Raw genomic sequence first — 21,150 nt, 5'->3', positions numbered from 1 at the left:
CAATACTGTGCATTGGTTCCAAGGCAGAAGAGTAGTAAGGGCTAGGAAATGGGGCTTAAGTGACTTGCCCAGGGTCACACAAGTAGGAAGTGTCTACGGTCACATTTGAACCTAGGACTTCCTGTCTCTAGGTCTGGCTCTCAATCCACTGAGCCACCCAGCTGACCCCTCTAATCTTTTTTTGAAGTGAGCAACTTCACTACCTTTGGGACAAGATAAGAAAACTTACACAATCAAAGGAAAACAATCAACAATCATCCTAAAGTTCTTAATATAGAATTGCTCAGAATATATAGTATGAATTTAGCTCTAATTATTCCCTAATTAATAAAACTCACAGTAATAGTGATATTGTTTCTAACCATAGTTGGAGAATCAGATGAGAGATTTAAATTTAAAGGTAAAACAACAAATGACCAAAATACTAAACAAAGAAGGCATTTCATAAGCTCATTGACATATATAATGACCTGGAAGGGACTTCAGAAGCCATCTAATACAACTAAGTTATATTACAAATGAGAAAACTAAAGGCAAGAAGTTGAGTGAATTGACACAAGTCACAGAAGTAATGAGTTTCAGAGGAAGACTGAATCCAGGACCTACAACTCTAAAGTCAATTCTCTGGATTCTTTAGCCATTTTTCAAAAGATAAAAGAGATATGGATTTCAGTTCTTTATTATTTCTCAAAATGCTATAGTGGAGCCTATTCTTTTTGTCACTGTCCTTCCTTTGAACTAATTGTGAAAATTAACCTGAAAATTGCAGAAAAAATGCAGAAGATTTGTATAAATTGATATAGGTTGAGGAAAGCAGAAACAAAAGAAGACATATATAAGGAATAAAATATCCTGTGTTAGTTTTTTTATTTAAGTAATTTCATTCCTTATATAGGATAAATGCAGTAGTACCTGAACATATAGTATATAGTCTTCATTGTAGAAAATAAGCCCTTCTGGGGAGGCAGATACTGTAATGGGCTTATTAAAATATGTCAAAAAAAAATACAAATTCATAAATTACAGGTTAACATCTCCTCTCCTAAAAGAAGTTAAGGGAAAAGAGGCTTTTCTTGATTACAAACAGTTTCATAAATTTTAATGCTAAATGACCATTTAAGCATGACCATTAAGCATTAAGCAAGACCACTTAAGCAATTCTCTGGGAATCATTTCACATTTTTTACCCTGAAGACTAAATGTTGTAGGTTTAGGTACTACTACATTTATTTTATATAAGGCTACTCTTTAAGAATTAAAAACAGTCCTGAACAATTTCCTTAAGTCTTAAAATTAGAAGTTAAAGACTGATTCTTCAATCATGGGAGGAATGATTTTTGTATTAGAGAAATATGTTTATTTTTCTTTAGAATCAAAATCCAGAAATTCAGTAAGATGTCAATGCAAACTGTATAAAAGTATATATTTTCACATTTCATCAGTGAAATTTCTAAAACTTACGGAAACAATAAATAATTTGGAAAAGAAAAGAATTACTCACAGCCTCTGAGTTATCAATGAATGGATCTGTCTCATCATACCCAAAACCTATGTCAATTAGATCTTGTGGCCGATCTTTCCGGTGTTTAGATTTTACACCCTGCAAAAATTAAAAATAAGTTAAAATAATATTTATTGCCTTGAACTTGAGCCAGTAACTACAGTACATGCTTCAGATAATGGTTTACCAAGTCTTTCAATCTTGACTAACCAGTGTGAGGGAGAAATAACTTTAAGAATTTAAAAATCTGCTATTTTCTATTTAATCATTTTCTATAAAAAATTTATTTTTTTTGTTTTTTTACATAAGAATTAATTTATTTATAAAAATGTTAATTATTATTTGACCTTTTAGCAAGTTGTAATCTTTTTGCTGGTAAGTTCTTGCTTTGGTGTTGATGGCTGCTGACTGATCAGGGTGGCGAGTGGTTGCTGAAGACTGGAGTGTCTATGGCAGTTTTTTAAAATAATATAATAAAGTTTGTTGCACTGATTGGCTTCTAAACTTTCTTTTTCCATTTGAAATAGTTTATTTAGTCAATTTAAAACATTATTCCTTGGTTACAATAACACATTATTTCCCTCCCTCCCCTCCACCTACCCTTCTCCCAGCCCACGTACAATTTCATTGGGTTTTACTTGTGTCCTTGATCAGAACTTATTTCCATGTTATTGTTTGCACTAGGATGTTGATTTAGTCTACATCCCCAACCATATCCCTTCTATCCATGTATTCAAGCAGTTATTTTCCTTTGGTGTTTTTACTTCCACAGTGTTTCCTCTGAATGTGGATAGTGGTTTTTCTCATAGATTCCTCCTACTTGTTCAGGATCACTGCATTGCCACTAATGGAGAAGTCCATTACATTTGACTGTACAACAGTATATCAGTCTGTGTATAATGTTTTCCTGGTTTTCTCCTCTCACTCTGCATCAATTCCTGGAGGTTGTTCCAGTCCCCATGGAATTCCTCCACTTTATTATTACTTTGAGCACAATAGTATTCCATCACCAACATACACCATAATTTGTTCAGCCATTCCCCAATTGAAGGGCATCCCCTCATTTTCCAATTTTTGGCCACCACAAAGAACACAGCTATGAATATTCTTGTACAAGTCTTTTTCCTTATTATCTTTTTGAGGTACAAACCCAGCAGTGCTATGGCTGGATCAAAGGGCAGAGTCTTTTATCGCCCTTTGGGCATAGTTCTAAATTGCCCTCCAGAATGGTTGAATCAATTCACAACTCCACCAGCAATGAATTAATTAATGTCTCGACTTTGCTACATCCCCTCCAACATTCATTGCTTTCCTTTGCTGTCATGTTAGCCAATCTGCTAGGTGTGAGGTGATACCTCAGAGTTGTTTTGATTTGCATCTCTCTGATTATAAGAGATTTAGAACACTTTTTCATGTGCTTTTTAATAGTTTTGATTTCTTTAACTGAAAATTGCCTATTCATGTCCCTTGCCCATTTATCAATTGTAGAATGTCTTGATTTTTTATATAATTGGTTTAGCTGTTTATAAATTCGAGTAATTAGACCTTTGTCAGAGGTTTTTGTTATGAAGATTGTTTTCCAATTTGTTGCTTCCCTTCTTATTTTGGATGCATTAGTTTTGTTTGTACAAAACCTTTTTAATTTGATGTAATCAAAATTATTAATTTTACATTTTGTGATTTTTTTCTAGCTCTTGCTTGGTTTTAAAGTCTTTCCTTTCCCAAAGGTCTGACATGTATACTATTCTGTGTTCACATAATTTGCTTATACTTTCCTTCTTTTTATTCAGGTCATTCACCCATTCTGAGTTTATTTTGGTGTACGGTGTGAGATGTTGATCTAAACCTAATCTCTCCCACACTGTCTTCCAATTTTCCCAGTAGTTTTTTATCAAATAGTGGGTTTTGGTCCCAGAAACTGGGATCTTTGGGCTTATCATAGACTGTCTTGTGAGGTCATTCACCCCAAGTCTATTCCACTGATCCTCCTTTCTGTCTCTTAGCCAGTATAAAATTGTTTTGATGACCACTGTTTTATAGTATAGTTTGAGATCTGGGACTGCAAGTCCTCCTTCCTTTCCATTTTTTTTTTCATGATTTCCCTGGATATCCTTAAAACTGAAATATGGTTAAGTAAAAAACTGAAATCTGTACATAAGCTTGAAACAAGAATTAACAGAATGATGTTTAAGACATAAGTTTTGCTACTATATAAACTAGTCCACAAAACCCTCAAGCTTATAGACCTAATGAAGAAAGGAAAGCTTAAAACAAAGTGCTTAGTTGAAGAAAATTGTTGGTATAAACTGGAGAAAAAGATCATCACAAAGTAAAATTTTAAAAATCATTGCTGATGAATTTTAGGGTAAAGATCCATTGGTAAGTTAGGATTATCCACTATGACTAGATAGAATTTATACCAGGAATGCAATAATTGACCATATCGATAACCAAACCAACAGAAATCACATGATTATCACAATAGATGCAGAAAAAGCCTTTGACAAAATACAGCACTCATTCCTATTTAAAACACTAGAAAGTATAGGAATAGAATGGCCTTTCCTCAAAATAATAAACAGTATATATTTAAAACCATCAGTAAGCATCATCGACAATGGAGATAAGTTATAAGCATTCCCAGTAAAATCAGGAGTGAAGCAAGATTGCTCATTATCAGCTCTATTATTTAACACTGTACTAGAAACACTAACAGTAGCAATTAGAGAAGAAAAATAAATTGAAGGGATTAAAGTAGGCAGTGAAGAGACTAAACTATCACTCTTTGTAGACAATATGATGGTCTATTTAAAGAATCCTAGAGAATCAAATAAAAAGCTAATGAAAATAATCAACTTTAGCAAAGTTGCCGGATACAAACGCACATAAATCATCAGCATTTTTATATATTTCCAACTCAGGAGCAAGAATTAGAAAGAGAAATTCCATTTAAAATTACTCTAGACAATATAAAATATTTAGGAATCTATTTGCCAAGACAAACAAAGGAATTGAATGAATACAACTATAAAACGCTTTCCATACAATTAAAACTAGATGTAAATACTTCGGAAAACATTAATTGTTTATGGATAGGATGAGGTAATATAATGAAAATGACAATCCTACTGTGAATTTTAAAACTATTCCACCTTAATCAGACTGTACTTTAGAAGATCTGATTTAGCTATTTCCTGATCAGTAACAATGGGGATACTTGGTATAACAGAATCAGATCTTGGAAACTACATTTCTCCACCCTTCTTAGTTTAACAAGATCAGGAAGGTCTGCATCAAACTCAAGATTTAATTATCTGAGGAAATGGCCTTCAACAGACATGTGCAGAAAAATGGATAGACCCCTGAGTTGTCCTAAGTCAAGCTAAGCGATCATTGGTACAGATGAGACCCAAGAAAGTGACATAAAACCGTCCATATAAGGCATGTCATTTCCTCTCTCCTCCTCTTTCCCTGGAGAGGTGACTCTGGCTGAGAGTGTGCTAGGCATTTTGACATCTTGGAGTGTTGGTGATGAGTTTTGCCCTTGAGCTGATTCAGGTTTGGGTATATTACCTGACCCCCTTTGGAGGTCAGGCTGATTCTTTCCTCCTTCACACTCAAAATCTTACTTTCTAGGTCACCTAATCTTCCCACCTGGTACTAGCCCCTTCCTTCTTCCTTCTTCTTAATCTCCTCCACTATAACAATTCAATCACCATAAAATTTCCAGCCAAGTTTGGGTGTTTCATTAGGATTTCATAAATAAAATTCTTGGTGACCAAATATAAATTATTACATTCAGTCTCAACCATAATTTTAACCTTTACACTACCCATATTAATTTACTTGTTCAGTAACATACCTATCCAAGAAACTTCTTTATAGAATTAGAAAAAATTATAACAAAGTTCATTTAGAAGAACAAAAGACCAAGACTATCAAGGGAACTAATGAAAAAAAAGTGTGAAAGATGGTGGCCTAGCAGTACCAGACCTTAAACTGTACTATAAAGCAGTGATCATCAATACAATATGGTACTGGCTAAGAGACAGAAGGAAGAATCAATGGAATAGACTTGAAGTAAATAACCTCAGCAATACAGTGTACAATAAACCCAAGGATCCTAGCTTTTGGAACAATAACCCACTATTTGACAAAAACTGATGGGAGAATTGGAAAACAGTATGGGAGAGATTAAGTTTAGATCAATATCTCACACCTATACCAAGATAAATTCAGAATGGGTAAATGACATAAATATAAATAGGGAAATTATAAACAAATTAGGTGAACATAGAATAGTATACCTGTCATATCTATGGGAAAGGAAGGAATTTAAAACCAAGCAAGACATAGAGAATATTACAAAATGTAAAATGAATAATTTTGATTATATTAAATTTCAAAAATTTTGTACAAACAAAACCAACATAACTAAATTAGAAGTGAAGCAACAAATTGTGGAAAAATTTTCATAACAAAAACCTTTGAAAAAGGTCTAGTTTCTCAAATTTATAAGGAGCAAACTTAATTGCACAAAAAAAATCTAGCCATTCCACAATTGACAAATGGTCAAGGAACATGAATAAACGGTTTTCAGATAAAGAAATCAAAATTATCAATAAACACATGAAAAAGTGTTCTAAATCTCCCATAATTAGAGAAATGCAAATCAAAATACTCTGAGGTACTTACCACCTCACACACACTGGCTAATATGGCAGCAAAGGAAAGTGATAAATGTTGGAGGGGATGTGGAAAATTGGGAATTAATATGCTGCTGGTGGAAATGTGAATTGGTCCAGCCATTCTGGAGGATAATTTTAAATTATGCCCTTTGACCCAGCTATATCATTGCTGGGTTTCTGCCCCAAAGAGATAATAAGGAAAAAATGCTCATACAAAAATATTTATAGTTCTATTTTTTGTAGTGGCAAAAAACTGGAAAATGAGGGGGAATCCATCGATTGGGGAATGACTGAACAAATTGTGGTATCTGATGGTGATGGAATACTATTGTGCTGAAAGGAATAAAGAACTGAAGGAATTCCATGTGTACTTGAATGACCTCCAGTAATTGATGCAGAGAGAGAGGAGCAGAACCAATTTATTTTAGATTGGGATAATATTAAGTAATGAATGAAAACAATTAAAGGTTGGCAAATGAGAGAGCCAGCTTCAAATTCTTCAAAAATAATTTATTGCTACATTCTCCAAATATTCATGTAAAATAGAGATATAAAGTGAAACAATGTTTTAAAATAGTCATCTTTTTTAAAACAATACTATATTTTAACAGTAATAGTAGAAAAATTACTCTAACCTCTTCATACCCAATGCACCATGAATGGAAGTGGCAATGGTAAGGTAGAAGATAAAAATAGGAAACCACAGTTAAACCTGACCAAGCACAAAAAAACAAATTCATCTTGAAGATGATGCAATATTGAAGTCATTGATTTATAATACATCTCCAAAAAAGATTCATCTCAAATAGAAAAGATTACAGAGAATACATTTCTCAGAAAATAGTAACCAATGTGCTTACTTTCTCCTCTAATCTTCACCAAAATGGACTATGTGTAATAGACATATCTGGTAAGTGTAAGAGACTTAGAGGATCATAGGTTTAGAGCTTGACATTACCTACTCCTTAGACCTCATTTTAAAGATAGGGAGATGTTCAAAAAGTTAAATGACTTGTGATGATCACCCACAGTAAGCAGCGGTGAGCAATCAATCAAACTTGGGTCACCTAAAGTTTAGCACTTTGAAATGTACCAAAAGAATACATGTGACACACAAAACACAAATTTCTGTAGATAATTTTCTACAGAGGAATACATCTTTATGGTCAACAGAGCTAAACTACGGCATAGTGACTAAGGTCTTGTACTCCCAGGTAAATTGCCGGACCATTCCCATCTGTCTTCTGATCTAACAGCAAATTCTAGTCTCCTCTATCTCAAGGGCTCTCTCCTTATAGTGCTCTATATATACTAAGATCTGAGGTCTCTTCCAAAGGTTATTTCACTCCATCAATTAAAAAGTCGATGGTATTCTAGAGGGCAATTTGGAACTATGCCCAAAGTGCACTAAAAGATTATCTGCCCTTTGATCCCACCATAGCACTGCTGGGTTTGTACCCCAAAGAGATAATAAGGAAAAAGACCTGTACAAGAATATTCATAGCTGCGCTCTTTGTGGTGGCCAAAAATTGGAAAAAGGGGATGCCCTTCAATTGGGGAATGGCTGAACAAATTGTGCTATCTGTTGGTGATGGAATACTATTGTGCTCAAAGGAATAATAAAGTGGAGTCCATGTGAATTGTAATGAGCTCCAGGAACTGATGCAGAGTGAAAGGAGCAGAACCAGGAGAACACAGATAAGTGTACAATCAAATATAATGGACTTCTCCATTAGTGGAAATGCAGAGATCCTGAACAACCTGGAGGGATCTATGAGAAAGAACACTATCCACATTCAGAGGAAAAACTGTGGGAGTAGAAACACAGAAGAAAAACAATTGCTTGACTACATGGGTCGAGGGGATATGATTGGGGATGTAAACGCTAAATGAACATCCTAATGCAAACACCAACAACATAGAAATAGGTTCTGATCAAGGACACACATAATACCCAGTGGAATTGCTCATTGGCTATGGGAAGAGTCAGGGTACGGAAGGGAGGGAAAGAATACGATTCTTGTAACCAATATTCTAAATTGACTATTTTCTTTAAAAAAAAAAAAAAGCTAATGGTAGGGTGTCTTTAGTGCTCACCCCTAATACATTTTGAAATAATCCTCCAAGATGCCAGAATTGCTAGTTCTAGGCCTGAAAGTCATGTAACTAAGAAATGTAGAAAAATATCAGAACATGTCATGTTTATTACTTTCAAAAATATAATATACACTTTTGAAGGCAAATAATTATGCTAAGTGATGGAAGTATAAACAAAATTTCAAGAGGAAATGTTGTGAACTTTAGATTACTCCACCCTTAGTGGAGTCTAACAAAATCAGGAATATCTACACCCATACTTAAGGATTAAGTATTTAGGAGGATGGCCTTTTGAAGGCAAATAATTATGCTAAGTGATGGAAGTATAAACAAAATTTCAAGAGGAAATGTTGTGAACTTTAGATTACTCCACCCTTAGTGGAGTCTAACAAAATCAGGAATATCTACACCCATACTTAAGGATTAAGTATTTAGGAGGATGGCCTATGACAGACATGTGCTAGCAAATGACAAATCAGAAAGAAGTGACAGACCCCCCGGACTGTCCTAAGTCAAGCCTAAGATAATGGTACACGTGAGATGCAGGAAAGTGATGTAAAACCATCTATATATTTCACATCTCTTCCTCTCTCAGGGCTCTTGGATGGCAGAGAGGTGGTTGAGCATGTCGGCATCTTGATGTGGCAGCTGCTATTGTCCAGTTTTTAGTGGTGAGTTTTCCTTGATACCTTACTGGAGGAAGCCTAGAAACCTAGTTTGGTGAGGCGTCTTCTCTGAGATCTCTCGGAGTTTTAGGCTGACTCTTTCTCTTTCACCTTCCAAACACTATCCACTTAGAAGCCTCTAATCTTCTTCAGAAACCTTGTGGCGGAAGATTTTGAACTCTCCCTGGCACAGGCCAGGCGGGAGAAATACTATACCCTCTCCCTCTCTCTTCTTGATTTCTTCCCTATATATTGATTAAACCACCATATATTTACAAACTGACTTGGGTATTTTTATTTGGGATATCCCCTGGTGACCAAAAATTAAATTTAGATTAGGTCATGACCCTAAATTATCCTTACAATGTTTAACCTAAAAAAAAAGATGTATAATTTTGCACAATAGCTAATACTGATTTTTAAAAGGACATTTTCAAACGTTTGATTTTTAAAATTTTGAATTCTAAAGTATCTTCCTCTGTCTGCCCCACTGGGAATGCAATTTGATTAGTTACATATATGGAATGATGTAAAATATATTCACATATTAGCCATGCTGTGAAAGAAAATACACACACATAAAAAGCACAAAAAAATTAAAGTAAAACATAGTATGTTTTGATATGACTTGACACTCCATCAGTTCTTTCTCTGAGGTGGATAGTAAAGCATGTTATCATAAGTCTTTCAGAACTGTCTTGAATCTTTGTGTTGCTGAGAATAGCTAAGTCATTCACAGGTGATCATCATAAAATGTTAATATTACTGTGTAAAATGTTCTCCTGGTTCTGCTTACTTCAATTTTATTCAGTTCACTTAAGTCTTGTCAGGTGTTTCTGAAAGCACCTTGTTCATTATTTCTTATATTACAATACTAGTATTGCATCATAATCATCCCACAACTTCAGTCATTTCCCAACTGACAAGCATCCCTCAATTTCTCAATCTTTGCCATCATAAAAGGGGTACCTATAAACATTTTTGTAGATATAGATTCTTTTCCTTTTTAAAAAAAATGTATTTATTTGCTTAATTTAGAATATTTTTACATGGTTACAGGATTCATGTTCTTTCCCTCCCTTCCTCCCTTCCCTCTCCTATAGCCAACGAGCAATTTACACTAGGTTTTAGATGTTTCATCGATCAAAACTTATTTCCATATTATTTATATTTGCAAGAAAGTAATAATTTAGTCCCAATCATATCCCCATCGAATCATGTTATCAAGCAAATGTCTTTCTTCTGTTTCCACTCCCACAGTTCTTTCTCTGGATGTGGATAGCATTCTTCTCATGAATCCCTTAGAATTGTCCTGGGTCATTGTCATACAGCATTGCTGCTAGTAGAGAAAGAAGTTCATTATATCCAGTTGTGCCACAGTGTATCTGTCTCTGTGTATAAGGTTCTCCCGGTCTCCTGTCATTCAAAAGAGAACATTCTGGTTTGGAATGTGACCAGGAGAGGCAGTTGGAGGAAGAAGCAGACCAACTGAAGTCTGGACCTTTTGGCTTGAAAAAACAGAAGAGGTCTGATGTCTCTGGGCTTTTAGAGACTGAAGCCTGAATGTTGTCTTTGGCTTTGAAGACAGAAGAAAGGAGGACAAAGTCCAGCTCTCTCTCTGATTAGCTCTGTTATTATAGTGACTGAACTTCCAGATCTATCAGCCATTTATCCCAACTGAACTATATTCCACCATCCTTCAATCTAAGGCTCATCCTAGTATTAAGGAAACCCCAAAACCCTCTTTCCTTCCATTTCCTTATCCTTCCTTGTCTTCCCCAATAAATCCCTTACTTAAGATAGAGAAGAGAGAGTATTTCATTTGAGACATCATAAACTCACCCTGAGTAGATTTAAAAGACCAAAAGGTGAAGGGAGGAAGGGAGGAAGAAGAGAGGAAGAAGATAACAGCTGGATTTTTAGTTATCATTTACCATTCAAAATAGTCCCTTATTACAATAAGTAAAACCCAGTGGAATTGAGCGTTGGCTTGAGGAGCAGGGTGGGAAGAGGGAAAGAATACAAATCATGTAACCATGGAAAAATGTTCTTAATCAATTAAATAAAATAAAAAAATAAAATTGTACTGTCTCAAAAAATATCCTAAATTAATCAATTAAGAATTTAAAAATAAAATATCTTTGAGGCATTGTATGAGGGGTATGAATAAGTGATTTAAGAACAGAAACTATCAATAAAAACTTGATTTTACATTTGATTCTAAGGTAATAGAAAATTTATCATAATTTTATCATGAAATTCCACAAAAACTAGTATATTATAATGATGTCCATGAAAAATTAAGAACAGTACCAAAAACAAACACAAAAAAAAAGACCTCCATCACCCTGGATACAACCTCAAAGGCAGATTTATGGAAGGAAATGGTTATGAACCATATGATGTGAAACGGTATGCATAAGTTGCAGACCTCTCTACTGGAGGACTCACCCATATCAATAAAGCATCACATTCATCAAAGCATTAAACTATAATTTTTAATATATTGTTTTAGAAAGGAAGAGGTGAATATTTTTATTAAAACTGCCTAAAGGGGGAAACTGGGTGGTTCAGTATTGAGAAACTGGGCCTGGAGATGGGAGGCCTTGAGTTCAAATCTAATCATAAACACTTCCTAGCTGTGTGACTGTGGGCAAGTCACTTAACTATTGCCTAGCTCCTGCAGTTGTTATTAAGGTAGAAAGTTAAGGTCTATTGTTTTAACTGCATACACTTTAGGGAACATACTACATTGTTTTACATATTTATACATTAAAACTAAGTAGGCTCCAAAAACTAGAAAAAGTATCCACCTCCAAGAGGATGTTATTACTAAATGCCCATATTTAGGCCGTGTGTATCTCTAGAGACTTAGGTCAAAACTTATTTAGGGTCAAATTATGGCAGTAAGGTTCATAGAGATCCCACCAAGCAAGCTAGATTTAAAAATTGGGATTACTGACACTGTTGTAAATGGGAGGGTTCAGGGAGAATTAGCAAACAAAATAGAATCCATCTGAACAATGGATATGGGAAAAGAGATCAAGGAGAGAGGAAAAAGATAAGTAGGAAATCAGCAAAAAATGAGCAACAAGTATTGGAGTCTCTAGCTACAAAGGAATTGAGTTGAGAAATTTAGAATCCAGGTACTGCCTCTAACTTTGAACTTTTATTTCGAAAAAAGGGTCAAGAATTCAAACTCCAAGGAACTATCTAGCAAATGTTACCCAACAATATAGCACTTACCAAAAAATTACAATTACATTTTTGTTGTCATTTTTCAGTCGTGTCCAACTCTTAGTTTTCTTGGCAAAAATACTGAAGTGGTTTGCCATTTTCTTCTCCAGCCCATTTTACATGAGGAAACTTGAGGCAAATCGGGTTAAGTAACTTACCCATGGTCACACATAGACTAAGTGTCTGAAGCCAGATTCTTTTTTTTTTTTTTAAATATATTTTATTTGATCATTTCCAAGCATTATTCGTTAAAGACATAGATCATTTTCTTTTCCTCCCCCCCACCCCCCATAGCCGACGCGTAAGTCCACTGGGCATTAGATGTTTTCTTGATTTGAACCCATTGCTTTGTTGATAGTATTTGCATTAGAGTGTTCATTTAGAGTCTATCCTCTGTCATGTCCCCTCAACCTCTGTATTCAGGCAGTTGCTTTTTCTCGGTGTTTCCACTCCCATAGTTTATCCTTTGCTTATGAATGGTGTTTTTTTCTCCTGGATCCCTGCAAGTTGTTCAGGGACATTACACCGCCACTAATGGAGAAGTCCATTACGTTCGATTATACCACAGTGTATTAGTCTCTGTGTACAATGTTCTCCTGGTTCTGCTCCTCTCGCTCTGCATCACTTCCTGGAGGTTGTTCCAGTCTCCATGGAACTTCTCCACTTTATTATTCCTTTTAGCACAATAGTACTCCATCACCAACATATACCACAGTTTGTTCAGCCATTCCCCAATTGATGGGCATCCCCTCGTTTTCCAGTTTTGGGCCACCACAAAGAGCGCAGCTATGAATATTTTTGTACAAGTCTTTGTGTCCATTATCTCTTTGGGGTACAGACCCAGCAGTGCTATGGCTGGGTCAAAGGGTAGATATTCTTTTGTCACCCTTTGGGCATAGTTCCAAATTGCCCTCCAGAATGGTTGGATCAATTCACAACTCCACCAGCAATGAATTAATGTCCCTACTTTGCCACATCCCCTCCAGCATTCATTACTTTCCCCTGCTGTAATGTTAGCCAATCTGCTAGGTGTGAGGTGATACCTCAGAGTTGTTTTGATTTGCATCTCTCTGATTATAAGAGATGTAGAGCACTTCCTCATGTGCTTGTTAATAGTTTTGATTTCTTTATCTGAGAACTGCCTATCCATTTCCCTTGCCCATTTATCAATTGGAGAATGGCTTGATTTTTTGTACAATTGATTTAGCTCATTATAAATATGAGTAATTAAACCTTTGTCAGAGGTTTCTATGAAGATTTTTTCCCAATTTGTTGTTTCCCTTCTGATTTTAGTTATATTGGTTTTGTTTGTACAAAAGCTTTTTAGTTTGATGTAGTCAAAATTATTTATTTTACATTTTGTGATTCTTTCTATATCTTGCTTGGTTTTAAAGCCTTTCCCCTCCCAAAGGTCTGACATGTATACTATTCTGTGTTTACCCAATTTACTTATGGTTTCCTTCTTTATGTTTAAGTCACTCACCCATTTTGAATTTATCTTGGTGTAGGGTGTGAGGTGTTGATCTATTCCTAGTCTCTCCCACACTGTCTTCCAATTTTCCCAGCAGTTTTTATCGAATAGTGGATTTTTGTCCCAAAAGCTGGGAGCTTTGGGTTTATCGTATACTGTCTTGCTGAGGTCGCTTTCCCCCAGTCTATTCCACTGATTTTCCTTTCTGTTTCTTAGCCAGTACCAAATTGTTTCGATGACTGCTGCTTTGTAATATAGTTTTAGGTCAGGGACTGCAAGGCCCCCATCGTATGTGTTTTTTTTCATTATTTCCCTGGATATCCTTGATCTTTTGTTCTTCCAAATGAACTTTGTTATGGTTTTTTCTAAATCAGTGAAGTATTTTGGTAGTTCAATGGGTATGGCACTAAATAGATAAATAAGTTTGGGTAGGATGGTCATTTTTATTATATTGGCTCGTCCTATCCATGAGCAGTTAATGTTTTTCCATTTGTTCAGGTCTAGTTTTAGTTGTGTGGCGAGTGTTTTGTAGTTGTGTTCATATAGTTCCTGTGTTTGTCTTGGGAGATAGATTCCTAGGTATTTTATTTTGTCTAAGGTGATTTTGAATGGGATTTCTCCTTCTAGTTCTTGCTGCTGAGCTGTGTTGGAGATATATAGAAAAGCTGATGATTTATGTGGGTTTATTTTGTATCCTGCAACTTTGCTAAAGTTGTTGATTATTTCGATTAGCTTTTTGGTTGAATCTCTAGGATTCTTTAAGTAGACCATCATGTCATCCGCAAAGAGTGATAACTTGGTCTCCTCCTTGCCTATTTTGATGCCTTCAATTCCTTTATCTTCTCTAATTGCTACTGCTAGTGTTTCTAGTACAATGTCAAATAGTAGAGGTGATAATGGGCATCCTTGTTTCACTCCTGATCTTATTGGGAATGCATCTAGTTTATCCCCATTGCAGATGATATTAGCTGTTGGTTTTAGATATATACTGTTTATTATTTTTAGGAATGACCCTTCTATTCCTATGCTTTCTAGTGTTTTTAATAGGAATCGGTGTTGTATTTTATCAAAGGCTTTTTCTGCATCTATTGAGATAATCATGTGGTTCTTGCCAGTTTGCTTGTTGATGTGGTCAATTATGTGGATGGTTTTCCTAATGTTAAACCAGCCCTGCATCCCTGGTATGAATCCTACTTGATCAAGGTGAATGATCCTTCTGATCACTTGCTGGAGTCTTTTTGCTAGTATCCTATTTAAGATTTTTGCATCTATATTCATTAGGGAGATTGGCCTATAGTTTTCTTTCTCTGTTTTTGACCTGCCTGGTTTTGGAATCAGTACCATGTTTGTGTCGTAAAAGGAGTTTGGTAGAACTCCCTCTTTGCTTATTATGTCAAATAGTTTGTATAGTATTGGGATTAACTGTTCTCTGAATGTTTGATAGAATTCACAGGTGAATCCATCAGGCCCTGGGGATTTTTTCTTAGGAAGTTCTTTGATGGCTTGATGGATTTCAATTTCTGATATGGGATTATTTAAGAATTCTATTTCCTCTTCTGTTAGTCTAGGCAGTTTGTATTTTTGTATATATTCATCCATTTCTCCTAAATTGGTGTATTTATTGCCATATAATTGGGCAAAGTAATTTCTAATGATTGCCTTAATTTCCTCCTCATTGGAGGTGCTGTCCCCCTTTTCATCTTTAATGCTGTGAATTTGCTTTTCTTCCTTCCTTTTTTTAATTAGATTGACCAGTACTTTGTCTATTTTGTTTGTTTTTTCAAAGTACCAGCTTCTTGTCTTATTTATTAAATCAATAGTTCTATCACTTTCGATTTTATTAATTTCTCCCTTAATTTTTAGGATTTCTAATTTGGTTTTCTGCTGGGGGTTTTTAATTTGATCGCTTTCGAGTTTTTTCAATTGCATTTCCAATTGATTGATCTCTGCTCTCCCTTGTTTGTTAATATAAGCTTTCAGGGATATGAATTTGCCTCTGATTAAAGCTTTGGCTGCATCCCAAAAGGTTTGAAAGGATGTTTCGCCATTGTCATTTTCCTTGATGAAATTATTAATTGTTTCTATGATTTCTTCTTTGACTAAACGGTTTTAGAGTATCATATTGTTTAATTTCCAATTGGTTTTAGATTTGGTTTTCCATGTACCATTACTAATCATTATTTTTATTGCCTTGTGATCTGAGAAGGCTGCATTCATTATTTCTGCTTTTTTGCATTTGTGTGCTATGTTTCTGTGACCTAATATATGGTCAATTTTTGTGAATGTGCCATGTGGTGCTGAGAAGAAGGTGTATTCCTTTTTATCCCTATTTATTTTTCTCCATATGTCTATTAATTCTAATTTTTCTAAGATTTCATTCACTTCTTTTACCTCTTTCTTATTTATTTTTTGATTTGATTTATCTAAATTTGATAATGGTTGGTTTAAGTCTCCCACTAGTATGGTTTTATTGTCTATTTCTTCCTTCAATTCGCCTAGTTTCTCCATTAGAAATTTGGATGCTATATTATTTGGTGCATACATGTTGATTAATGATATTTCCTCGTTGTCTAGAGTCCCTTTTAACAAAATATAATTACCTTCCCTATCCCTTTTGATCAGGTCTATTTTTGCATTGGCTTTATCAGATATCATGATTACCACTCCTGCCTTCTTTCTATCAGTTGAGGCCCAGAAGGTCTTACTCCATCCTTTAATTCTGACCTTGTGGGTGTCAACCCGCCTCATGTGTGTTTCTTGAAGACAACATATGGTAGGGTTTTGGATTCTAATCCATTCTGCTATTCGTCTACGTTTTATGGGTGAGTTCATCCCATTCACGTTCAAAGTTATGATTGTCATTTGTGGACTCCCTGGCATTTTGATTGCCTTCCCTAATTCTAACCTTTTCTTCTTCGGCTCTACCTTTTAGTCCAGTGATTTACTTTGAATCAGTGCCCCTTGTCCCCTCCCTTGATGTTTCCCTTTTTAGTCCCTCCCTTTTTCTTCCCTCCTCGTCCCCCCTCTCTTTCCCTCCCTTTTTGTTCTCCCTCTCCCCCTCACCCCCCTTGGTTTTCCCTTCTCCTTACCCTTGTTGGGTAAGATAGAATTCAAGATCCCAATGGATCTGGATGTTTTTCCCTCTCAGAGTTGATTTCCCTGAGATTGAGGTTTAAGTAAACGCCCCCCCCCCCCCTTCCTCTCCTTCTTATAGGAGTTTTCTTCCTCTCCCCTTCCCATGTGAATCTTTGTGTGAGAACCATTATTCTATTTGGTCTTTCTTTACCCCCTATTTATACATTACATTTTCCCCACATGTTAGTATACATAGATTGATATAAATGTAGTCCTTATAGAAGAGAGTTTGAGTAAAAGAAGAAGATAACATTTTTCCCCTTTCCTTAATATTTACCTTTTCAGGTATTCCTTGCTCTTTGATTTTCGGTATCAAACTTTCCACAGAGCTCTGGTCTTTTCTTTGCAAAAAGTTGGAAGTCTTCTATTTTGTTGAATGCCCATACTTTCCCTTGGAAGTATATAGTCAGTTTTGCTGGGTAGCTGATTCTTGGTTGGAGACCCAGCTCTCTTGCCTTTCTGAAGATCATGTTCCATGCCTTACGATCATTCAGAGTAGAACTTGCAAGGTCTTGTGTGACCCTGATTGGCATTCCTTTATATCTAAATTGTCTTTTTCTGGCTTCCTGTAGGATTTTTTCTTTTGTTTGATAGCTTTGGAATTTGGCAATTACATTCCTGGGAGTTGTCTTTTGGGGGTTTAGTGTAGAAGGTGTTCTGTGAGCTCTGTCAGTGGCTGTATTGCCCCCTTGTTCTAGAATCTCTGGGCAATTTTCTTTGATTATATCTTGTATCACCATGTCCAGTTTGGTGTTTATTTCTGGCTTTTCTGGGAGTCCAATTATTCTTAAATTTTCTCTTCTCCCTCTATTTTCCAGATCTATCACCTTGTCGGTGAGATATTTTATGTTCTCTTCTAATTTCTTGGTGTTTTGGCTTTGCTTTATTAGTTCTTGCTTTAAAGCCTGGTTTTCTTTTACAGTTTGGTCAAACTGGTTTTGTAGATGCATGAATTTCTTTTGCATTATTTCCCACTTTTCCTCCCAGAGGGCTTCCATCTTTTTGGTCATTTCTGATTCAAATTCTTCATGGGTTTGTGGAGAGTTTCTATTTCCTTTGGAAGATTTTGGAGAATTTTCTTGTATATCTTCTTCTATCTGCTCTGTATTTTGTATTTTGGCTCCATAGAATGTATCCAAAGTCGCCCCTTTCTTCTTATTTTTCTTGGTATTTTGGGGCTTCTGTGCTTCTGTGGAGTTTGTCATCTCTGAATGTGGAGGATTAGCTTTTCTTATCTCTGTCTGGTGATCAGAGGCTTTAGTTCTGGGCAGATGTTGGTTCTATGAGCTTTCCCTGGGTTAAACTGAATATGCCTCACTGGAACTGGAATGGAAGAGTCGGACCACGAGGCCACACTCTCCCCCGGCTCGCTTTCTGGAAGTTGCCTTCAGAATCGCTGGCAGTGAGGCTGTTTCGTGGGCCTGCGGGGGGATGGGCTGCAGCTTCCCCAAGCTCTGAGGGTGAGGACTTTCACTGAGACTTGGATATCAGGATCCAGCCCGTGAGGCTGTCTTGCCCGCCCTGAGGGTTGCTGTTGTTTCGACCAGCTCTCTGCAGCGGAAGCCCCAGGCAGTAACTTTCACCGGGACTCGGGTAGAAGGCCCTGGGGGTTGTTGTTCCGCCGGGCTGCGGCTTCCCGGAGCCTTGGACTCTGCGCTCCTACCCCTGAGGTCCGAGTGATCTCGGGTTCTGGCTTTTGAGGGGAGCCGTACCTTTTGAACGGGGTCCAGGTCCAGGAGGAGGGTTCCCAGGGTCTGTGCTGTTGATCGTTTTGAATTTCGGCGCCTTAGGAGCTTATAGTTTGAGATCGGTCGGGAAGGATTTTCCGGAGATCTGAGCTTTAGCTTTCTCTAAGCCGCCATCTTAACCGGAAGTCTCATTGAAGCCAGATTCTATCTTAGGAAGAGGCATCTTCCTGATTCCAGGACTGGCACTCTTTCTACTGATCTAGCTAGCTGCCCTATAATATAATAACCATTTATTACTACAGCATTTAGTCTTTGTAATAAGGAAAAAGAGAAACAGAACCACATACTGACATGGCTCAGCTGACAGCACAACTCAAAATTTAGATAAAACTTAAGATTTACAAAGTATATTCCTCACAAACCTATGAGATATGAAAGTTTATTGTTGTTAGCCCTGTTTTATAAGAGTGAAAAACAGACAAAGGAATTAAAGGATTTGCCTTAGATCATATAGTTGGATTCAACCACAAGTGTCTTAGCACTAAATTCAATACTTTCCTTTGCATAGAGCTAGATAAGGAGGAACAAAATCCCTTTTTTCATGACTCCTGGAGGGGTACCCAAACACTCCTTGGTTAATTAATGCTTCTGTTCTTAAAATCACTAATATCTCAGATTCAACCCATATCTAACAACTAAAAATCCTTTATTCTCTTGACTCATCTAATAATGGTTTAATTTCTCTTACAATGTATTGACTTCATTGTTGGAACAAAAATGTTCATCAGGATACCAGCAGTTAAATTAATGTGTGTAGACATTTTAAAATCTACACAATTCTTAGCAATTCTTTTGTTCTACTCTACCACTATTGTGGCAAAAAAAAAAAAAGAGAGGCACACCAAGGACTGATTTTGCATGTTTGTCCATTTCATCGGTTGCCATGCCCACATGGTAAAAATCATCACCTGGTGGCCAGTCTTCTGCTCATTAGCTTCTCCTTACTTATTTAGGCTGGTCCTAAGTCTATTAATAAGTCCATATAGTAAGCTTTATTAGCTTGTGGAAGTATACTGACGTAGATTTCTTGGTTTTTATTTTAATAAAACAAAAAAAAGTTTTTTGAAAATTTCAAATAACAATTTATTTTCCCTCCTCTCCAAACTCTACCCTATTGCAAAGGAAGGGAAGGAGTGATGAAGGGAAGTTAAAGAGCGAGGAAACTCTCCTAGTAAGTATGTATAGTCAATCAAAAAAAAATTCTCTTATGCATATATGTCCACAAACCATCAACTCATAGCTGCCAAAAACCTGAAATTATCTTCTTTTCAGAAGCCAACATTTTTGAAGCAGAATTTCAATGAATGTCATACTATCAACTTCTTATTCTAGTGTATTACTGGACTATTTAGAGACATTATATAGACCAAGAACTGTCATAAATACACATTGGTACAATGGACAGTTCATAGATAAGTTTGTTGTGTACATTTGTCCATAATCACAGCTTTTTTTCTTTGTGACATTCCTTATACATCTTCATAGAACTAAAATGTTCTACAAAACACAGTATAAGAAATTCTAAGTATATCAATTTAGTGGGCTCTTCTAACTAAAACATTCTATGATTAAATGACTCTTAAGATTTCTCTAGTTAAAGTCATTATTTCCAGCTAACTGGCCAATGAGGACTTAAGGTGACTGATTCCAACCGACAACCACAGAAACATATTTTGTTATATGTTAGAAACTGAGATGACCTTCCATACACCTGAAGAAATTATTATTATTCCCAAACTGGTAACCAAGAGGTTAAAACAAATAAATGAAATCAAGGAAATTACTTTATCTAATAATGGAGGTAAATCTCTTGCATCTGTTCCCTCCTCTCTATTCACATAACTATTACCCTAATTTAGGTCCAACACCTCTCACCTGACCATCAGAATATCCTTCCAATTAGTCTCCTTGTCTCAAGTCTCTGCCTGCCTACCCTATCCCTAGCTCTCTTACTCCATATAGCTACTAAAATGATTTTTCTAAATTGTAGCTCAGATTTGGTCACTTCACTAAAAAAATAAACAAAAAAACCTTTATTGGCTACTGTATTAGGGGAATTAACTGAGGGTTATGTTGATGGAAAGATCAGATCAGCCAATCTCCTTTCCCTCCTCCCTCCCTTCCCCTGTCAGTTGGTGTCTCTGGAAATCAGCTCTGAGTGAGTATCTTGATATATCAGACAGATAACTCACTCTTTGATAAGTTTAAATAATGGGGTTTTATTTAGGAGAAAGGGGCAAGGGAAGTTGATGAGAGAGAGGGTTTGGGATTTCCCAATTCTAAAATACTCCTAAAATGAAGGATGGTGGAATAGAGTCTAGAATAGGGAAAATGGCTAGCAGGCTTGAAGATTTCAGTCACTTGAGTCTTGTAGGGAGAAACTAGTGAGAGCAGAATCTTTCAGTCCTTACTCCTTTCTGTCCCAAGGGCAAGAGACCAAATTCCTCAGCTTTTGACTGTTCCTTCTTCAATGATCCTTCCTGGTCACCATTCCATTTAGAATGCATTCCTTGATTGACAGTTCTGCAAGTCTTGCTTCTCCAGCTCTGTTGCAGGCTTTTCAATTCTCTTATCCACACTACTTACTGACTTTAGATTAAAATGTAAA

At 36.1% G+C, this 21,150-nt stretch overlaps 1 protein-coding gene across 5 annotated transcripts in view; it reads right to left on the bottom strand.

Moving 5' to 3' along the window:
* UBN2 (ubinuclein 2) overlaps window positions 1-21,150 on the bottom strand; it is a 162,660-nt gene that overhangs the window by 109,204 nt on the left and 32,306 nt on the right. For all 5 annotated transcript variants that reach the window (XR_008912323.1, XM_056799760.1, XM_056799758.1 and 2 more), the window contains exon 3: window positions 1,502-1,600. Coding sequence is in view for 4 of the 5 variants with exons in the window: in XM_056799760.1 (XP_056655738.1) it covers window positions 1,502-1,600 (99 nt within the window). In the remaining variant the exon portion in view is untranslated. The remainder of the gene's footprint in view (window positions 1-1,501; window positions 1,601-21,150) is intronic.

This window comes from Monodelphis domestica, chromosome 5 (genome assembly GCF_027887165.1).
Source record: "Monodelphis domestica isolate mMonDom1 chromosome 5, mMonDom1.pri, whole genome shotgun sequence".
Taxonomy (NCBI): Eukaryota; Metazoa; Chordata; class Mammalia; order Didelphimorphia; family Didelphidae; genus Monodelphis; species Monodelphis domestica.
This window is presented reverse-complemented; position numbering and strand designations above follow the sequence as displayed.